The 14926-nt window shown below is 41.2% G+C and overlaps 1 protein-coding gene across 1 annotated transcript in view; it reads left to right on the top strand.

Moving 5' to 3' along the window:
- The window catches only part of dnai3 (dynein axonemal intermediate chain 3), a 34614-nt gene that overhangs the window by 15421 nt on the left and 4267 nt on the right, over window positions 1-14926 (top strand). Inside the window, exons 10-20 of the mRNA XM_052091635.1 lie at window positions 4032-4156; window positions 4248-4337; window positions 4606-4686; window positions 6726-6833; window positions 7024-7097; window positions 7193-7352; window positions 7436-7520; window positions 9695-9822; window positions 10516-10579; window positions 11975-12105; window positions 14181-14385. Of these exons, the coding sequence (XP_051947595.1) occupies window positions 4032-4156; window positions 4248-4337; window positions 4606-4686; window positions 6726-6833; window positions 7024-7097; window positions 7193-7352; window positions 7436-7520; window positions 9695-9822; window positions 10516-10579; window positions 11975-12105; window positions 14181-14385 (1251 nt within the window). The remainder of the gene's footprint in view (window positions 1-4031; window positions 4157-4247; window positions 4338-4605; window positions 4687-6725; window positions 6834-7023; window positions 7098-7192; window positions 7353-7435; window positions 7521-9694; window positions 9823-10515; window positions 10580-11974; window positions 12106-14180; window positions 14386-14926) is intronic.

The raw sequence follows: 14926 nt of genomic DNA, 5'->3' as shown, positions 1-14926 counted from the left end.
CAAAACAGCCAAACATTAACAAACAAGCACGTCGTGAAACAGCCAAACAAGCACATGCAAAACAGCCAAACATTAACAAACAAGCACGTGCAAAACTGCCAAACATTAACAAACAAGCACGTGTGAAACAGCCAAACATTAACAAACAAGCACGTGCTGAAACAGCCAAACAAGCACGTCGCGAAACAGCCAAACATTAACAAACAAGCACGTCGCGAAACAGCCAAACATTAACAAACAAGCACATGCAAAACAGCCAAACATTAACAAACAAGCACATGCAAAACAGCCAAACAAGCACGTGCAAAACAGCCAAACATTAACAAACAAGCACATGCAAAACAGCCAAACATTAACAAACAAGCACGTGCTGAAACAGCCAAACATTAACAAACAAGCACATGCAAAACAGCCAAACAAGCACGTGCAAAACAGCCAAACATTAACAAACAAGCACATGCAAAACAGCCAAACATTAACAAACAAGCACGTCGCGAAACAGCCAAACATTAACAAACAAGCACATGCAAAACAGCCAAACATTAACAAACAAGCACATGCAAAACAGCCAAACAAGCACGTGCAAAACAGCCAAACATTAACAAACAAGCACATGCAAAACAGCCAAACATTAACAAACAAGCACGTCGTGAAACAGCCAAACATTAACAAACAAGCACGTCGTGAAACAGACAAACATTAACAAACAAGCACGTGCGAAACAGCCAAACATTAACAAACAAGCACATGCAAAACAGCCAAACAAGCACGTGCAAAACAGCCAAACATTAACAAACAAGCACGTGCGAAACAGCCAAACATTAACAAACAAGCACATGCAAAACAGCCAAACAAGCACGTGCGAAACAGCCAAACATTAACAAACAAACACGTGCGAAACAGCCAAAAATGAACAAACAAGCACGTGTGAAACAGCCAAACATTAACAAACAAGCACGTGCGAAACAGCCAAACATTAACAAACAAGCACATGCAAAACAGCCAAACATTAACAAACAAGCATGTGCGAAACAGCCAAACAAGCACGTGCAAAACAGCCAAACATTAACAAACAAGCACGTCGCGAAACAGCCAAACAAGCACATGCAAAACAGCCAAACATTAACAAACAAGCACGTGCAAAACAGCCAAACATTAACAAACAAGCACGTCGCGAAACAGCCAAACATAAACAAACAAGCACCTGCTGAAACAGCCAAACATTAACAAACAAGCACGTGCAAAACTGCCAAACATTAACAAACAAGCACGTCGCGAAACAGCCAAACAAGCACGTCGCGAAACAGCCAAACAAGCACGCATGCAAAACAGCCAAACATTAACAAACAAGCACGTCGCGAAACAGCCAAACATTAACAAACAAGCACGTCGCGAAACAGCCAAACATTAACAAACAAGCACGTGCGAAACAGCCAAACATTAACAAACAAGCACGTGCGAAACAGCCAAACATTAACAAACAAGCACGCGCGAAACAGCCAAACATTAACAAACAAGCACGTGCAAAACAGCCAAACATTAACAAACAAGCACGTCGCGAAACAGCCAAACATTAACAAACAAGCACGTCGCGAAACAGCCAAACATTAACAAACAAGCACGTCGCGAAACAGCCAAACATTAACAAACAAGCACGTCGCGAAACAGCCAAACATTAACAAACAAGCACGTCGCGAAACAGCCAAACATTAACAAACAAGCACGTGCTGAAACAGCCAAACATTAACAAACAAGCACGTGCGAAACAGCCAAACATTAACAAACAAGCACGTCGCGAAACAGCCAAACATTAACAAACAAGCACGTCGCGAAACAGCCAAACATTAACAAACAAGCACGTGCTGAAACAGCCAAACATTAACAAACAAGCACGTGCTAAACAGCCAAACATTAACAAACAAGCACGTGCTAAAACAGCCAAACATTAACAAACAAGCACGTGCTAAACAGCCAAACATTAACAAACAAGCACGCGCTAAACAGCCAAACATTAACAAACAAGCACGTCGCGAAACAGCCAAACATTAACAAACAAGCACGTCGCGAAACAGCCAAACATTAACAAACAAGCACGTGCGAAACAGCCAAACATTAACAAACAAGCACGTGCAAAACAGCCAAACATTAACAAACAAGCACGTGCTAAACAGCCAAACATTAACAAACAAGCACGTGCGAAACAGCCAAACATTAACAAACAAGCACGTGCTAAACAGCCAAACATTAACAAACAAGCACGTGCGAAACAGCCAAACATTAACAAACAAGCACGTGCAAAACAGCCAAACATTAACAAACAAGCATGTGCGAAACAGCCAAACATTAACAAACAAGCATGCGCGAAACAGCCAAACATTAACAAACAAGCACGTGCGAAACAGCCAAACATTAACAAACAAGCACGTGCGAAACAGCCAAACATTAACAAACAAGCACGTGCAAAACAGCCAAACATTAACAAACAAGCACGTGCTAAACAGCCAAACATTAACAAACAAGCATGTGCGAAACAGCCAAACATTAACAAACAAGCATGTGCGAAACAGCCAAACATTAACAAACAAGCACGTGCGAAACAGCCAAACAAGCACATGCAAAACAGCCAAACATTAACAAACAAGCACGTGCAAAACAGCCAAACATTAACAAACAAGCACGTGCAAAACAGCCAAACATTAACAAACAAGCACGTGCTAAACAGCCAAACATTAACAAACAAGCATGTGCGAAACAGCCAAACATTAACAAACAAGCATGTGCGAAACAGCCAAACATTAACAAACAAGCACGTGCAAAACAGCCAAACATTAACAAACAAGCACGTGCAAAACAGCCAAACATTAACAAACAAGCACGTGCTAAACAGCCAAACATTAACAAACAAGCACGTGCGAAACAGCCAAACATTAACAAACAAGCACGTGCAAAACAGCCAAACATTAACAAACAAGCATGTGCGAAACAGCCAAACATTAACAAACAAGCACGTGCAAAACAGCCAAACATTAACAAACAAGCACGTGCTAAACAGCCAAACATTAACAAACAAGCACGTGCGAAACAGCCAAACATTAACAAACAAGCACGTGCAAAACAGCCAAACATTAACAAACAAGCATGTGCGAAACAGCCAAACATTAACAAACAAGCACGTGCAAAACAGCCAAACATTAACTCTTTCCCCGCCAAACACGGAATTTTCCGGGTTTTATGAAAAAACGCTTCCCCGCCAAACACGGAATTTTCCGGGTATCCGTGTTTTAGGTGTTATACGGTAAGGAAGACCCGCGCGCATGTTTTGAAAGAGTACGCAACTCTTTGATCAAAGAAACAGACTGCGATCGTCTCAAACGTGAAGTGGAACACCATACTAATACTAAAGCACTTGTTTGATAAAAATGCCTTTTTCTCAGCTTTTTGTCCGAAATGTTGTTTTTGACAAAACCTACCTCTGTTCAAGTGGCAATAAAAAAAGAACAAATGCTTTTTTGCCTAAAAGCAGAGGCTCAGATCTTTATTTTGATATATAGCATCTTCATATATTCATGGAAGAAAATATTCTGCGGGCCATTAAAGTTTAGCGAAAATCGTCAAAAACCCTGGCGGTGGCTGGCAACTTTTTTTAAATACGCTGGCGGGGAAAGAGTTAACAAACAAGCACATGCAAAACAAAAGACAAGTAAAACAAAAATCAAAAAGCAAAGCAGAACAAAAACCAAAATATAAACAAAAGCCAAGCAATCCAAAACAGACCTAAACAAAGGCAAAGCCTAAAAAAACTTATGCAAAAACAAAACAAAACAAAACAAAACAAAACAAAAGCAAAAACAAAAACAAACCACAAGAAAAAAAAAAAATCCAATTAATATGAGCAAAATGTTATTTAGTGTAAACTAATAAAGTACCACTAAGAAAAATGAATGAATGAAGTGAATTAATGAATCAAACATAATTAACATATACAAATGTAATATATCAATATTTGTAATGTTTTTACATTAATACTTCAGGTGTAATCGCTGTGGCCATGACAGAGAGAATGTCTTTTGAGGAACGGATCGATAACTCCACTAAACTCATGTTAAACCCATCTTACATTCTCTTCTGGAGCTTCAGTGACCCCATAAACCCACAGGTGACCTTCATCATCATCATCACCACAGATTGAGGATTTATAACTCTGTATAAGGGTCCAGTAAAGGTGATGTCTCTGATCATTCTTGCAGCTGAAGTTGGAATCTCCTGAAGATGTTCTGAGCTTCCAGTTCTGTCCATCAGACCCAAATATCATCGCGGGCGGCTGCTTGAACGGACAGGTGCCGTCTAACTTTATCATCTTTAACTCTCATCATACGATGCGCGTCATATCAGCAGAAATCATTATTTCTAATCGTTTGATTCTTTCCTTTGATGGTAAAAAAAGACATGTCCAGCATCTGTGCTGTCAGTTACCACAGAACATAATGTGATATTGAGGAAGTTTGTATTGGAAGAATTGAGTCTGACGAAGTGGAAATAATTTTCAAGAGCACGCCACAGAAACTGTCCATATGTGTGTAATGTAAATGTAAACATGTGTTACAGGTAGTATTATGGGATATCTCTGCACACGTAGAGAGACTGCAGGGCACCCGCAGTGGTGACAAAAACACCATAAACACACTAGTAAGTTACACACACACACACACACACACACACACACACACACACACACACACACACACACACTAATGTTGTGTTTCCATGTTTTATGGGGACTTTCCATAGACATAATGGTTTTTATACTGTACAAACTTTATATTCTATCCCCTAAACCTAACCCTACCCCTAAACCTAACCCTCACAGAAAACTTTCTGCATTTTTACATTTTCAAAAAACATAATTTAGTATGATTTATAAGCTGTTTTCCTCATGGGGACCGACAAAATGTCCCCACAAGGTCAAACATTTCAGGTTTTACAATCCTTATGGGGACATTTGGTCCCCACAAAGTGATAAATACACGCTCACACACACACACACACACACACACACACACACACACACACACACACACACACACACACACACACACACACTTTCACACACAAACACACACACCCACTCACACAAACATCTCTTATGTAACTTGACACTCACTGTGACAATGAACCATATGGTGTCATCAGATCACTCTGTGTGTGTGTGAGTGTGTGTGTGTGTGTGTGTGTGTGTGTGTGTGTGTGTGTAAACAGCCGTAATTCAGAGACTCTCTCTTGCTGTCGTTCACAGTAGGTCATGTAACCTCTGAGTTCATCTGTTTATAGATAATTTAATTAACTGGAGCTTAACTGAAACCTATAAACACAATTACACAATCACTGCAGATTACACCAGCAGATATTAAAGGTGTGTATACACCGTTTTGTACTTAATGTACAAAATTGCACCCAGAACAGAGCTAAACCTGACAAAATGGCGAACTTCAAGAAAGTCTTGTAAAAACATTTTTCACACTCTCACTGGTTGATTTCATTCATCTACTAACGATGCCCAACAGTGTATGTACATGCATCACAGGAGATTTATGTGTCATTTCCAGCACATCTCAAATTCTGTGTTGTGTTTCATAGAAGTCTGTGCTGGAAATGACGCCACACCCGTGGGACAGTCCTAATTTTTGAAAACTGATAGAAATCATTTTGACACAAATATCGAAATGGTTTGTTATTTGTCATAATTATACTCTTAAAAATGTAGTAATTTGTATATTTATAAGATATTTCATAGTGCAATTTTAAAAGTCTGGATCTGGGACTAAAAAAGTCAAATCTATACATAAAAGACATTTGAGAAGTACCTAAAATATATGATGAAGTTTTAATGTGACCCTCATATATCAAATAAGACAAAAGTTCAAATCTGTTTGTTTTAATAAACAAATCTACTCCTGGGACATGAAAGCTGTGAGCAGCGATGAATGGGTCCTCACTGCTGCTGTGCCAGGGGAATATAACTCCAATTTTCTTTTTGCATTTTTTAGCACTTAAATGTTGTTAAGAGTGTATCACTGTATAAAACCTGTAATTTCCTGTTGCCAGTAGGTGGCGCTATGACTATAACTGAATATTGGCATGTAGATGTGTTCACACCGGGACTCTTATCAAACATGTGAAGTTTGGGGTAGATCGGACATTGTATGTTTGAGTTATAACAACTTCCTGTTTCATGGCGAAACATCAAACTTTGTCAGAAGTAGCATCGCCAAGGCCTTTAGATTGGAATCACCAAATATGAAGTAGATCAGATGAAATCTCTAGGAGGAGTTCGTTAAAGTACGAGACCTGGAAATGGCAAAAACTGAGCAACAATTGAAGAGAAAAAACAAAATGGCTGACTTCCTGTTGAGTTTAGGGCATGGGTCCAAGAGACGTTCTTGTAGGTATGGGCGTGTTACACATGTGTCCTGATTTTCCTACGTGTAGGTGAAACGTAGTGTAAAGCGCACATCGTTGAATGTTTGCAGGTGGCGCTATCGAGCCATTTTGCCACACCTCATTCTGAACCCCAAATCAGATGTCAATTTTCACCACTTCTGGTGGTTTTCGAGTATGTTTAGGCCCGCAAAAAAACTGATTATAAACGCCTAGAAGAACAATAGAGTCCTCGCACCATCGGGGCTCAAGCCCTAAATATTCCCCATATTGTGTGTTTGTGGTTGCAGGACAAATCGAATGATCCTCCAGTGGTGCGGTATTGTGCTGTGTCTGGAATAGAGAATGGACACAGATCTCCGATCACAGATATCCAGTGGCTGCCGGAAACCTTTGAGGTACACGCGAACGGTCAACTACTGAATACTGTCCTCTACATAGAGTTACAACAGATGCTTGATGAAGCATCCACAATGAGGCCAGGGACATTTATTAAGCCCAATTGTGATTTCATCTTGACTTTAGGCAGCTAGATTTAGTGATGGCACCTTTCTTTTTCAATTTCTGTTCTCTCTCTGTCTGTCTCAGGTGTCCAGATTAGGGAGTCCAGAGGAAAACACGAGTCAAATCAGCGCTCAGATTGTCACATGTGCTCCTGACTGGTGCTGTAACATAAATCTACTCTACACCACACAGATACATATATTATTTTAATTCTAGTGTCCTATCAAACTGTCTCCCTGTGTGTGTGTTTTAGCTGTGTGATGTTCTGGGATCTACGGGCTCCACACGTCACGACTCAGTCTCTGACGGAAACGAAAAATAAAAAGAAAACGGAGGAAATGCCCCTAGAAAACCCACACGGCGTCCCAAATACATTCAAACACCTCAACCTGACCTGGAAACCTTTTATACGAGTACATAATACACACATATTGAGTCAATGGCCAAATGGCAATAAATGAGTTTTGAATAAACATTGCATCTCTGTCTGCTCTAGGTCTCGTTACCGAAGATAGGCACTAGCGGTGAATACAGTCCTCTTAAATTCAGTTTGAGAGATAATACTGTCGACTACCCTATAGGTGAGATAACACCTTATCCTGTCCTCTCCTAGCTATCTGATCATATAGTATATACTATGAGGTACAAGGGTTGTTGAAAATGGCCTGAGGGTAAAAACTGTTCTTGTGGCTGGATGTCCTGGCGTTCAGTGCCCTGTAGCGCCATCCAGAGGGCAACAGTTCAAAGAGGGAGTGGGCAGGGTGTGTGTGGTCCAGAGTGATTCTACCTGCCACTTTGGTGAATTAAACTACCAATTTCTTTCCGATACAGCAACGTTTTACAGTTACAAAGTCTTTACAGTTTTAACTACAGGCTTAGCAGATTTTCGTTTCTGCCTGTAGCTCAGGAGAAGATGAACCTGACAGTGATCAGAGAGTCCTAAAGCTGCACATGGGACAGAGCGATATGCATCCTTTACTGTGGTGTAGCAGTGATCCAATATATTTCTGTCTCTTTAAGGGGTATGGAGGGGCAGTTCACGGGTGAGGTTAGCTTTGTTAAAATCTCCCAGAATAATAATAAGTAAGTCCGGGTGTCTGTGATGTGATAAGGCAGCTGTTGCAACGCTGCGTTCACGCACCAGAATAAACAAGGAAAACTCCCGCAGGGAGTAGAAAGGCTGGCAGTTGTTGAAGAGTGCTTCTAAGTTAGGATAGCACACCTTCTTCAACGCTGTTACATCTGTACACCAACTTTCGGTGATGTAAAATCATGTTCCACTGCTGGCTTCCGGGGTGGCTTCAGGTTTCTGTGAAGCACAGAGCAGCGGTGTTAGAAAAGTCCTTATTTGTTTGAGTGAGCAGAAGCAGTTTGTCCGTTTTGTTGGCGAGGGAGAGGACATTTTCCAGATGAACACTAGGCAGCAGAGTCCTCAAACCATGTTGACGAAGCTTCACAAGCGCGCCAGCTCTCCTCCCTCACGTGCGTCGTTTGGACCCCCTGTAGGGCACTGCTGCGCCTCCAACTAAGATGTCTAATAAAACGTCCGAACTCCGAATAATCAAACACCAGCAAGAAATGGTCAGGTAAGCTCTGCTGAATATTCAGCAGTTCATCCCTGGTGAAACTGATCGGGAAAGAGTAACATGAGAATAAAACAAAAGCAACAAAAACGCTAGAGAGCTCCACACCATCTTTTCATAAAAGGAGGTTTTATAGGAAGCGTTAGCCTCAGATGCAATACTAGTGAATGTTGAGGGGGTCTCAGCGAGTATTGACGCTGACTATCACACCTGGAGTTGTGAGTTTGAATCCAGGGTGTGCTGAGTGACTCCAGCAAGGTCTCCTAAGCAACCAAATTGGCCCGGTTGCTAGGTAGGGTAGAGTCACATGGGGTAACCTCCTCGTGGTCACTATCATGTGGTTCACTCTCAGTGGGGCGTGTGGTGAGTTGTGCGGGAAGCCTCCACATGCGCTATGTTTCCGCGGTAACGGGCTCAACAAGTCACGTGATAAGATGCGTGGATTGACGGTCTCAGAAGCGGAGGCAACTGAGATTCGTCTTCCGCCACCTAGATTGAGGCGAGTCACTACGCCACCACAAGGACTTAGAGCGCATTGGGAAATGGGCATTCCAAATTGGGGAGAAATCAATAAATAAATAAATAAATAAATACAAGTGAATGGTGAGGTTGGCAGTCCAATGTTTAGGTTTGGGGTTAATCTTAAACTCTCATTTATTTTCCTCTATGGGAGTAAAAGTCAATGTTTTGATTAATGGTTTAAAGTCTTTAACTCATATCAGACGGAGACATTTAATGTTTGTGAACAGAAGTTGGATGTAGAGCGAGTTTCTATACAGGAAGGCGTCTGACCTACAAAGAATGTGCTTCTCGATCAGCTCTCTCTTAAATAAGCAGACCCACACAAAGCCCCTGACCCAACACAAGCTCTAGTGTTTGAAACAACATTGTGCAGCCGCTCTCACACCACTAAAACACAGCAGGGCTCCAGACGGACAGATTGAGTCGAGCACTGCCACTGCTGCTGTGTTTTATAGAGATAATGGGTTCAAATTTACAGTTTGTTAGAACCAGTCCAAAATTTACTTTTCACCCAACTTGACTCTGGAGGCCATTTTGGTCTGAATAGATTTTGATTCAAACCAAGCTAAATAAAGCTAAAAAGACCATTTTTACTTATATATAATGCATGGCGAGTGTTCATTTAGGATTCTGGTCTCATCTCTCTTTAGTCTCTACAGCAGATAAACCTCCACCGAACTCTGAGCGGGAAGATGGTTCTGGTTTCGGGCAGCTGCCATCAGGCAAAGAGCAGAAACCTTTAGAACACATCAGCACTAAACTGTATGTGGGCACAGAGGTGAGTCCCCAAAACTAATCTGTGTGCTTGAATTATATATTAGAAAACTGATTCCAGCTCTGAAATCCGATTGGATGAGCCACGTTCGAAGCCGTCACACATTTGTGATCGTACATCAGTTGAACATTTACATTAATGTGTTGTTCAAATCCGATACTAATTTGCTTTGCACCCATTAACTGCCTCTAGTTATGGTTCTGAACTAGATTAACTTGGTGGCAGAATTGTTTATTGTGATTATTGTGATAAACATTGGTGTATTTTATTAATCTTATTATCAATTTACCACCGTTAAGAGGGTTTAGGCACTCAAAAATGGTGGTTTGAGGTGGTATCTGGTAAGGATGGGGAGGTGTTTCAGGCACGTCCAGCTGGGAGGAGGCCTCGGGGAAGACCCAGGATTAGGTGGAGAGATTACATCTCCACATTGGCCTGGGAACGCCTCGGGGTCCCCCAGTCAGAGCTGGTTAATGTGGCTCGGGATAGGGAAGTTTGGGGCCCCCTGCTGGAGCAGCTGCCCCCGCGACCCGACTTCGGATAAGCGGTTGAAGATGGATGGATGGAGGCACTCAAAAATGTGTCTTGTTGCTCTTTATGGATTTATTGTACTATACAATAACATAGCTACAATAAAATATCCCTTAAAATCAGGTTTTATCTAAAAACTAAGGTGTGTTGTTGTCCCTCTCTCAGGACGGAGAACTCGTTTACACCGACTGGAAAATGGAGAAAGACAACGACTCTGGACGACTGTACAGTAAGATAAACCAGAACATATTCGAAGGCCACATATACAAAAACACGCATATAGATGGACGGCGTCATTGGTGGTTGAGGACTTGGGATGGTAAATGAAAGATTTAAGCCCTGTAAGAGAGAGTTGTTGAGTTTTATTATCAACATTACACTCTTGATCAAGAACCTGAACCTCCAGCTGGTCCAGGGGGTCCCAGTAGAAAGCGAATGGCATGTCACTTTGGATAAAAAAGGAATTTATAACCCTTTCTGTTAACAACAGTACCTCACTATTGGTCAAATAACCACATTTTTGATTTTGTTGATACTTTTTCTAAAGCAAGATAAACAGAAATGATGAAGAAAGCCAAAATATTAAATGCCATGGATCGATATTTATGGAGCAATCCATTATTTTGTAGAGGGGGATTAAAATTACAATTTTCGCCTATGAATATGGAGCAAAACTACAGGTAAAAAAAACACCTTTAGTAAATTGTCAACGTAATTATTTTATTTTTACACAGAGATAAGGAGGTCTATTATTAAAAGCAGTTGACTTTAGCACCTCTTGATACATTATACACCAATGGTGTGAGTCCAAAAATGGAAAAAAGCTCTGTTTTGTGTTGTTTTTCCAAAGTTGGAGTGTCTGTAACTCCAGAAGTATTCAAGATATCTTAAAATCCTTTTAGATTCTGATTCAGATCAAACTTTCCTTTTTGTATCTTCATTTTCAAGCCCCTATATTGTTAAATCCCTGAGATATGAATCTCTCAATATGGCTCCACCATACATAAATTCTTCAATTTCAGCCATTATCAATGGTCAAAAACCAAACGTGGGTCACATGGTATGAATCGTTTTTTCTTGTCCAACCAGACTAAGATCTGAAGTACAAATAATGTTGAAACTGGAAATGCACCTTTATTTATTCACATAAAAACAATGAAGTCAAAATCTCAATTTTCGAGAGTCCAAATATACACGATTATTACAATGAGTCAATTAAACAGACCTCACACTGTCCAAACATCAAATCAGTCTCTCTGAATGTTAATGAAAGTCATTGTGGTTTCTCACAGACAGGTTTTCTCATGGTTTTTCATCGTGAAGGGTTCTGGCAGAGATCAAACCTAATTCGGTCAAACCGCCATCTTGAGCCTGTAACCCGTGGCAATTACACTAAAGTAATTTCCATGATTGTTATTATAAGATATAGTGTTTCATTATCGCTGCGGGGAAAGAAGCTACATGTCAGTACAGCACAGGCCATTTACTGTGAATGCTTGATCGTAATGAAGCTCGCTATTGTTATCTGGAGACACATTTCCACTCTTTAAACTCCAGTGAGCTGCCTAAGTCACAACGAGTGACAGTGTGAAAAGTGTTTTAACGAGACTGTCTTATCTCTCAGGTGCCAAACCCAGTCACCGCTTCATCTTGCACGATACTCTGGTGAACACTGTGAGTCGCTCTCCGTTTTTCAGGGACATTATTCTGACGGTTGGCAGCTGGAGTTTTGCCATCTGGAAGGAAGGGGTCATGGTGAGGTCACACCAGAATCACAGCAAATACAACCAGACTCAGATCAATTGCATTCACGTCTGTATTCGACAACTATTTACCCTTGAATTCCAGAGTTGGGGTTTGTTCACGACTGGGTCAAGATTTTAAATCCACATAGAAAAATGTAAAGTTCTAGCACTAAAATATGTCTGGAAGATGCCCACATCTGTGAGCTACGATGGGGAAAGTAACCGATTAATCGAGTACTTGACAAGTACTAAATAATCGACAAGTAAAAGCACTGCCCAAGATTATTGCAATTGGACTTTCCTTTGTGCCGTTTCCTGTCGTGGGCAACAATGAAACGGCTTCGCTCCTAAATCTTGTCTTGTGAAGCTGCGTACACACTGCCAGCGACAGCGACTCCATCCCATTCATTTTAAATGAGAGCACAGCGACTTCCGGCGACACGAGCCGTCGCGACCATTGGCGACTACATGTTGAGACAAGTTCAAATTTATTCAAATGAAGAGCGACTTACGGAAGCGACAGCCAATAGGAGAGAAGACGGGAGAGCTCACGTGATCCTTCTCTCTCTCTCTCTCTCTCTCTCTCTCTCTCTCTCTCTCTCTCTCTCTCTCTCTCTCTCTCTCTCTCTCTCTCTCTCTCTCTCTCTCTCAGCTCCTGCAGTAACGGAAAGATGGATGAAAGGCTAATTCTTGCTGTTAGCAATTTTCCAGTGCTCTATGATATGGATATGGTATATCCAGCTGCAGCTCTTGCACCAGCCGGTGGTACTTGCCGTGCTGACTCCGAGATTGAATGGTTTTGTGGACCCAGACAGACCGGCGTTTATGTTTTCGCCGCAGATAAACTGCCGCTCTGGCAAACAGCACACCTTGTTTCTCAATCATCTTTGATATAAAGCATTTTATGTACTGATTCCATTTATATTGAGTCTTTTCCCTCCAAAATGTTTGTTTTTAGCGCCAAGAAAAGCGATTTGCTGTCAAGAGCAATGGAATGACATCCGTGAATGTCATTTATAAACATTACCTGGCAACCAGTTGTGGGAGCGCCCACTAGTGACTTCACCGCCAGCCACTGGCGACCTGCAGCGACAAAGTCTCTGGCAGTGTGAACGCAGCTTGAATACTCAATGCAGCGTTTGGATGATTGACCGATGTTTCACCACAGCGTTTGTTTGTCCAGTCGTTTATCTGTGCTCTGTTTGCCAACAGCAAACTTTGCTCTGTATGCAGCCTTTTATAAAGGTATAAACTCCCGAATAAAACGTCCCTTAAACACTGTAAATATTTGACCATAAAGTGCCTCGATTGCTATTTAATAACGGCATGAATTGGTTCGACTATTAACGTTGACATGTTTCTTCATTAAAACAGTAAGTTTGGAAGGGACGTATCAAAAGGGTTTGCCTTATTTAATAGCCAACAGCCTTTAATTGATGTCACAACTTGCTATTGCTATTGCTATGCTATGCTATGCTAGCTAGCTATTTTTTTCCATAGGCGAATACTTCTTTAAGGCTAACTTATAAAGACAGACTTAACGTATATGCTTCTGTTGAAGCCATCAATCCACATTATTTCATCTTCATTTATAAACAAACAAAAAAAACATGTTTATTAGCAAAATTCCTGATTAAGAACTACATTACCCATGATCCCGAGGGGGAAAATCCACCAATCAGAGAATCAAAGCACACAAAGTGCGCCAAAAGAGCTCTGCAGTGATCACCCACTTCCACAAGGCACCTCGATATACCTACTTATAGTTTTATAGTCATTTTTAATTCGATCACATCATCCGCAATGCTTCTGGGGATTGTAGTTCATTCCCCTGTTAATGACGCTAAGTACACAGTCTTGTACATCCGTCTTTGCTTCGAATCAACATTTGTGATGTCGTGATTCACCTCTTAGCTGGTTGGTTTGGTTCATGGCTCTAAAGTCTTTTATGATTTGATTGGGGATTAATGGATTTCCAACCCTCAGTGCAAGACGAGACATTAAGCATTCAAGAGGAAGTCTATAAAAAAACAAGAGTACATATTATCATCAATCATGAAAGAGTTTTCTTCCGTGACGTTTTAGAACGGACCGATCGTCATGTCGTCGTGCTCACAGAAGATGTATACGGCTGGTCAGTGGTCCCTGTCGCGGCCGGCGGTCTTCTTCATCGGGAAAGAAGATGGAAGCATCGAAGTTTGGGACCTGCTGGAGAAAACACACGAACCGTCACAAACCCAGAACATCAGCATCACCCCCATTACCTGCATCAAAGCCAGGAGCATTTCCTGTAAGCACACACACACTTCCTGATAGTGCTTGCACGACTACCCATTTACCTCAGTAGACCCGTTGAGTAGTGAGAGTGGGTGGTTAATGTTTACCTTTTATTATGACTCCCTACACGCCACACAGCATCGACAGCATTCTAGTTTCTAGTTTAGCAGCGAGATCCTTTCATTGCATGTTGAGGGTAAAACTTTGGTTTGACTCGTGCCGTGCAACGCATGTCCAAAGACAAGATCCACACAATCCATTTGCAATTGAATAATGTCCATTTGAATCTCCTTTCTGTACTTTACAGTCAGTTGTTGATCAAACATCTAATCAAGCATAGCACAGATGCCATTCGACTCCACTCTCATTAAGATGCGCTCAAACGAAGCACTCGCTGAACTGCCCCTATTCTTAAAGAGACAGTACCAGTTTTTAGCACGTTTCTACATATCAATGTAAATGATGCACATAATCATAAATATGTAGTATGTACTGAATATATGCAACTATTTATATTACAGCTGTTAATTTAGTATGATTCATTATACGGTCTG

Source organism: Xyrauchen texanus, chromosome 25, assembly GCF_025860055.1.
Source record: "Xyrauchen texanus isolate HMW12.3.18 chromosome 25, RBS_HiC_50CHRs, whole genome shotgun sequence".
Classification (NCBI taxonomy): Eukaryota; Metazoa; Chordata; class Actinopteri; order Cypriniformes; family Catostomidae; genus Xyrauchen; species Xyrauchen texanus.
Note: the sequence above shows the minus strand (reverse complement) of the source record. Positions and strands in the feature narration are given on the sequence as shown.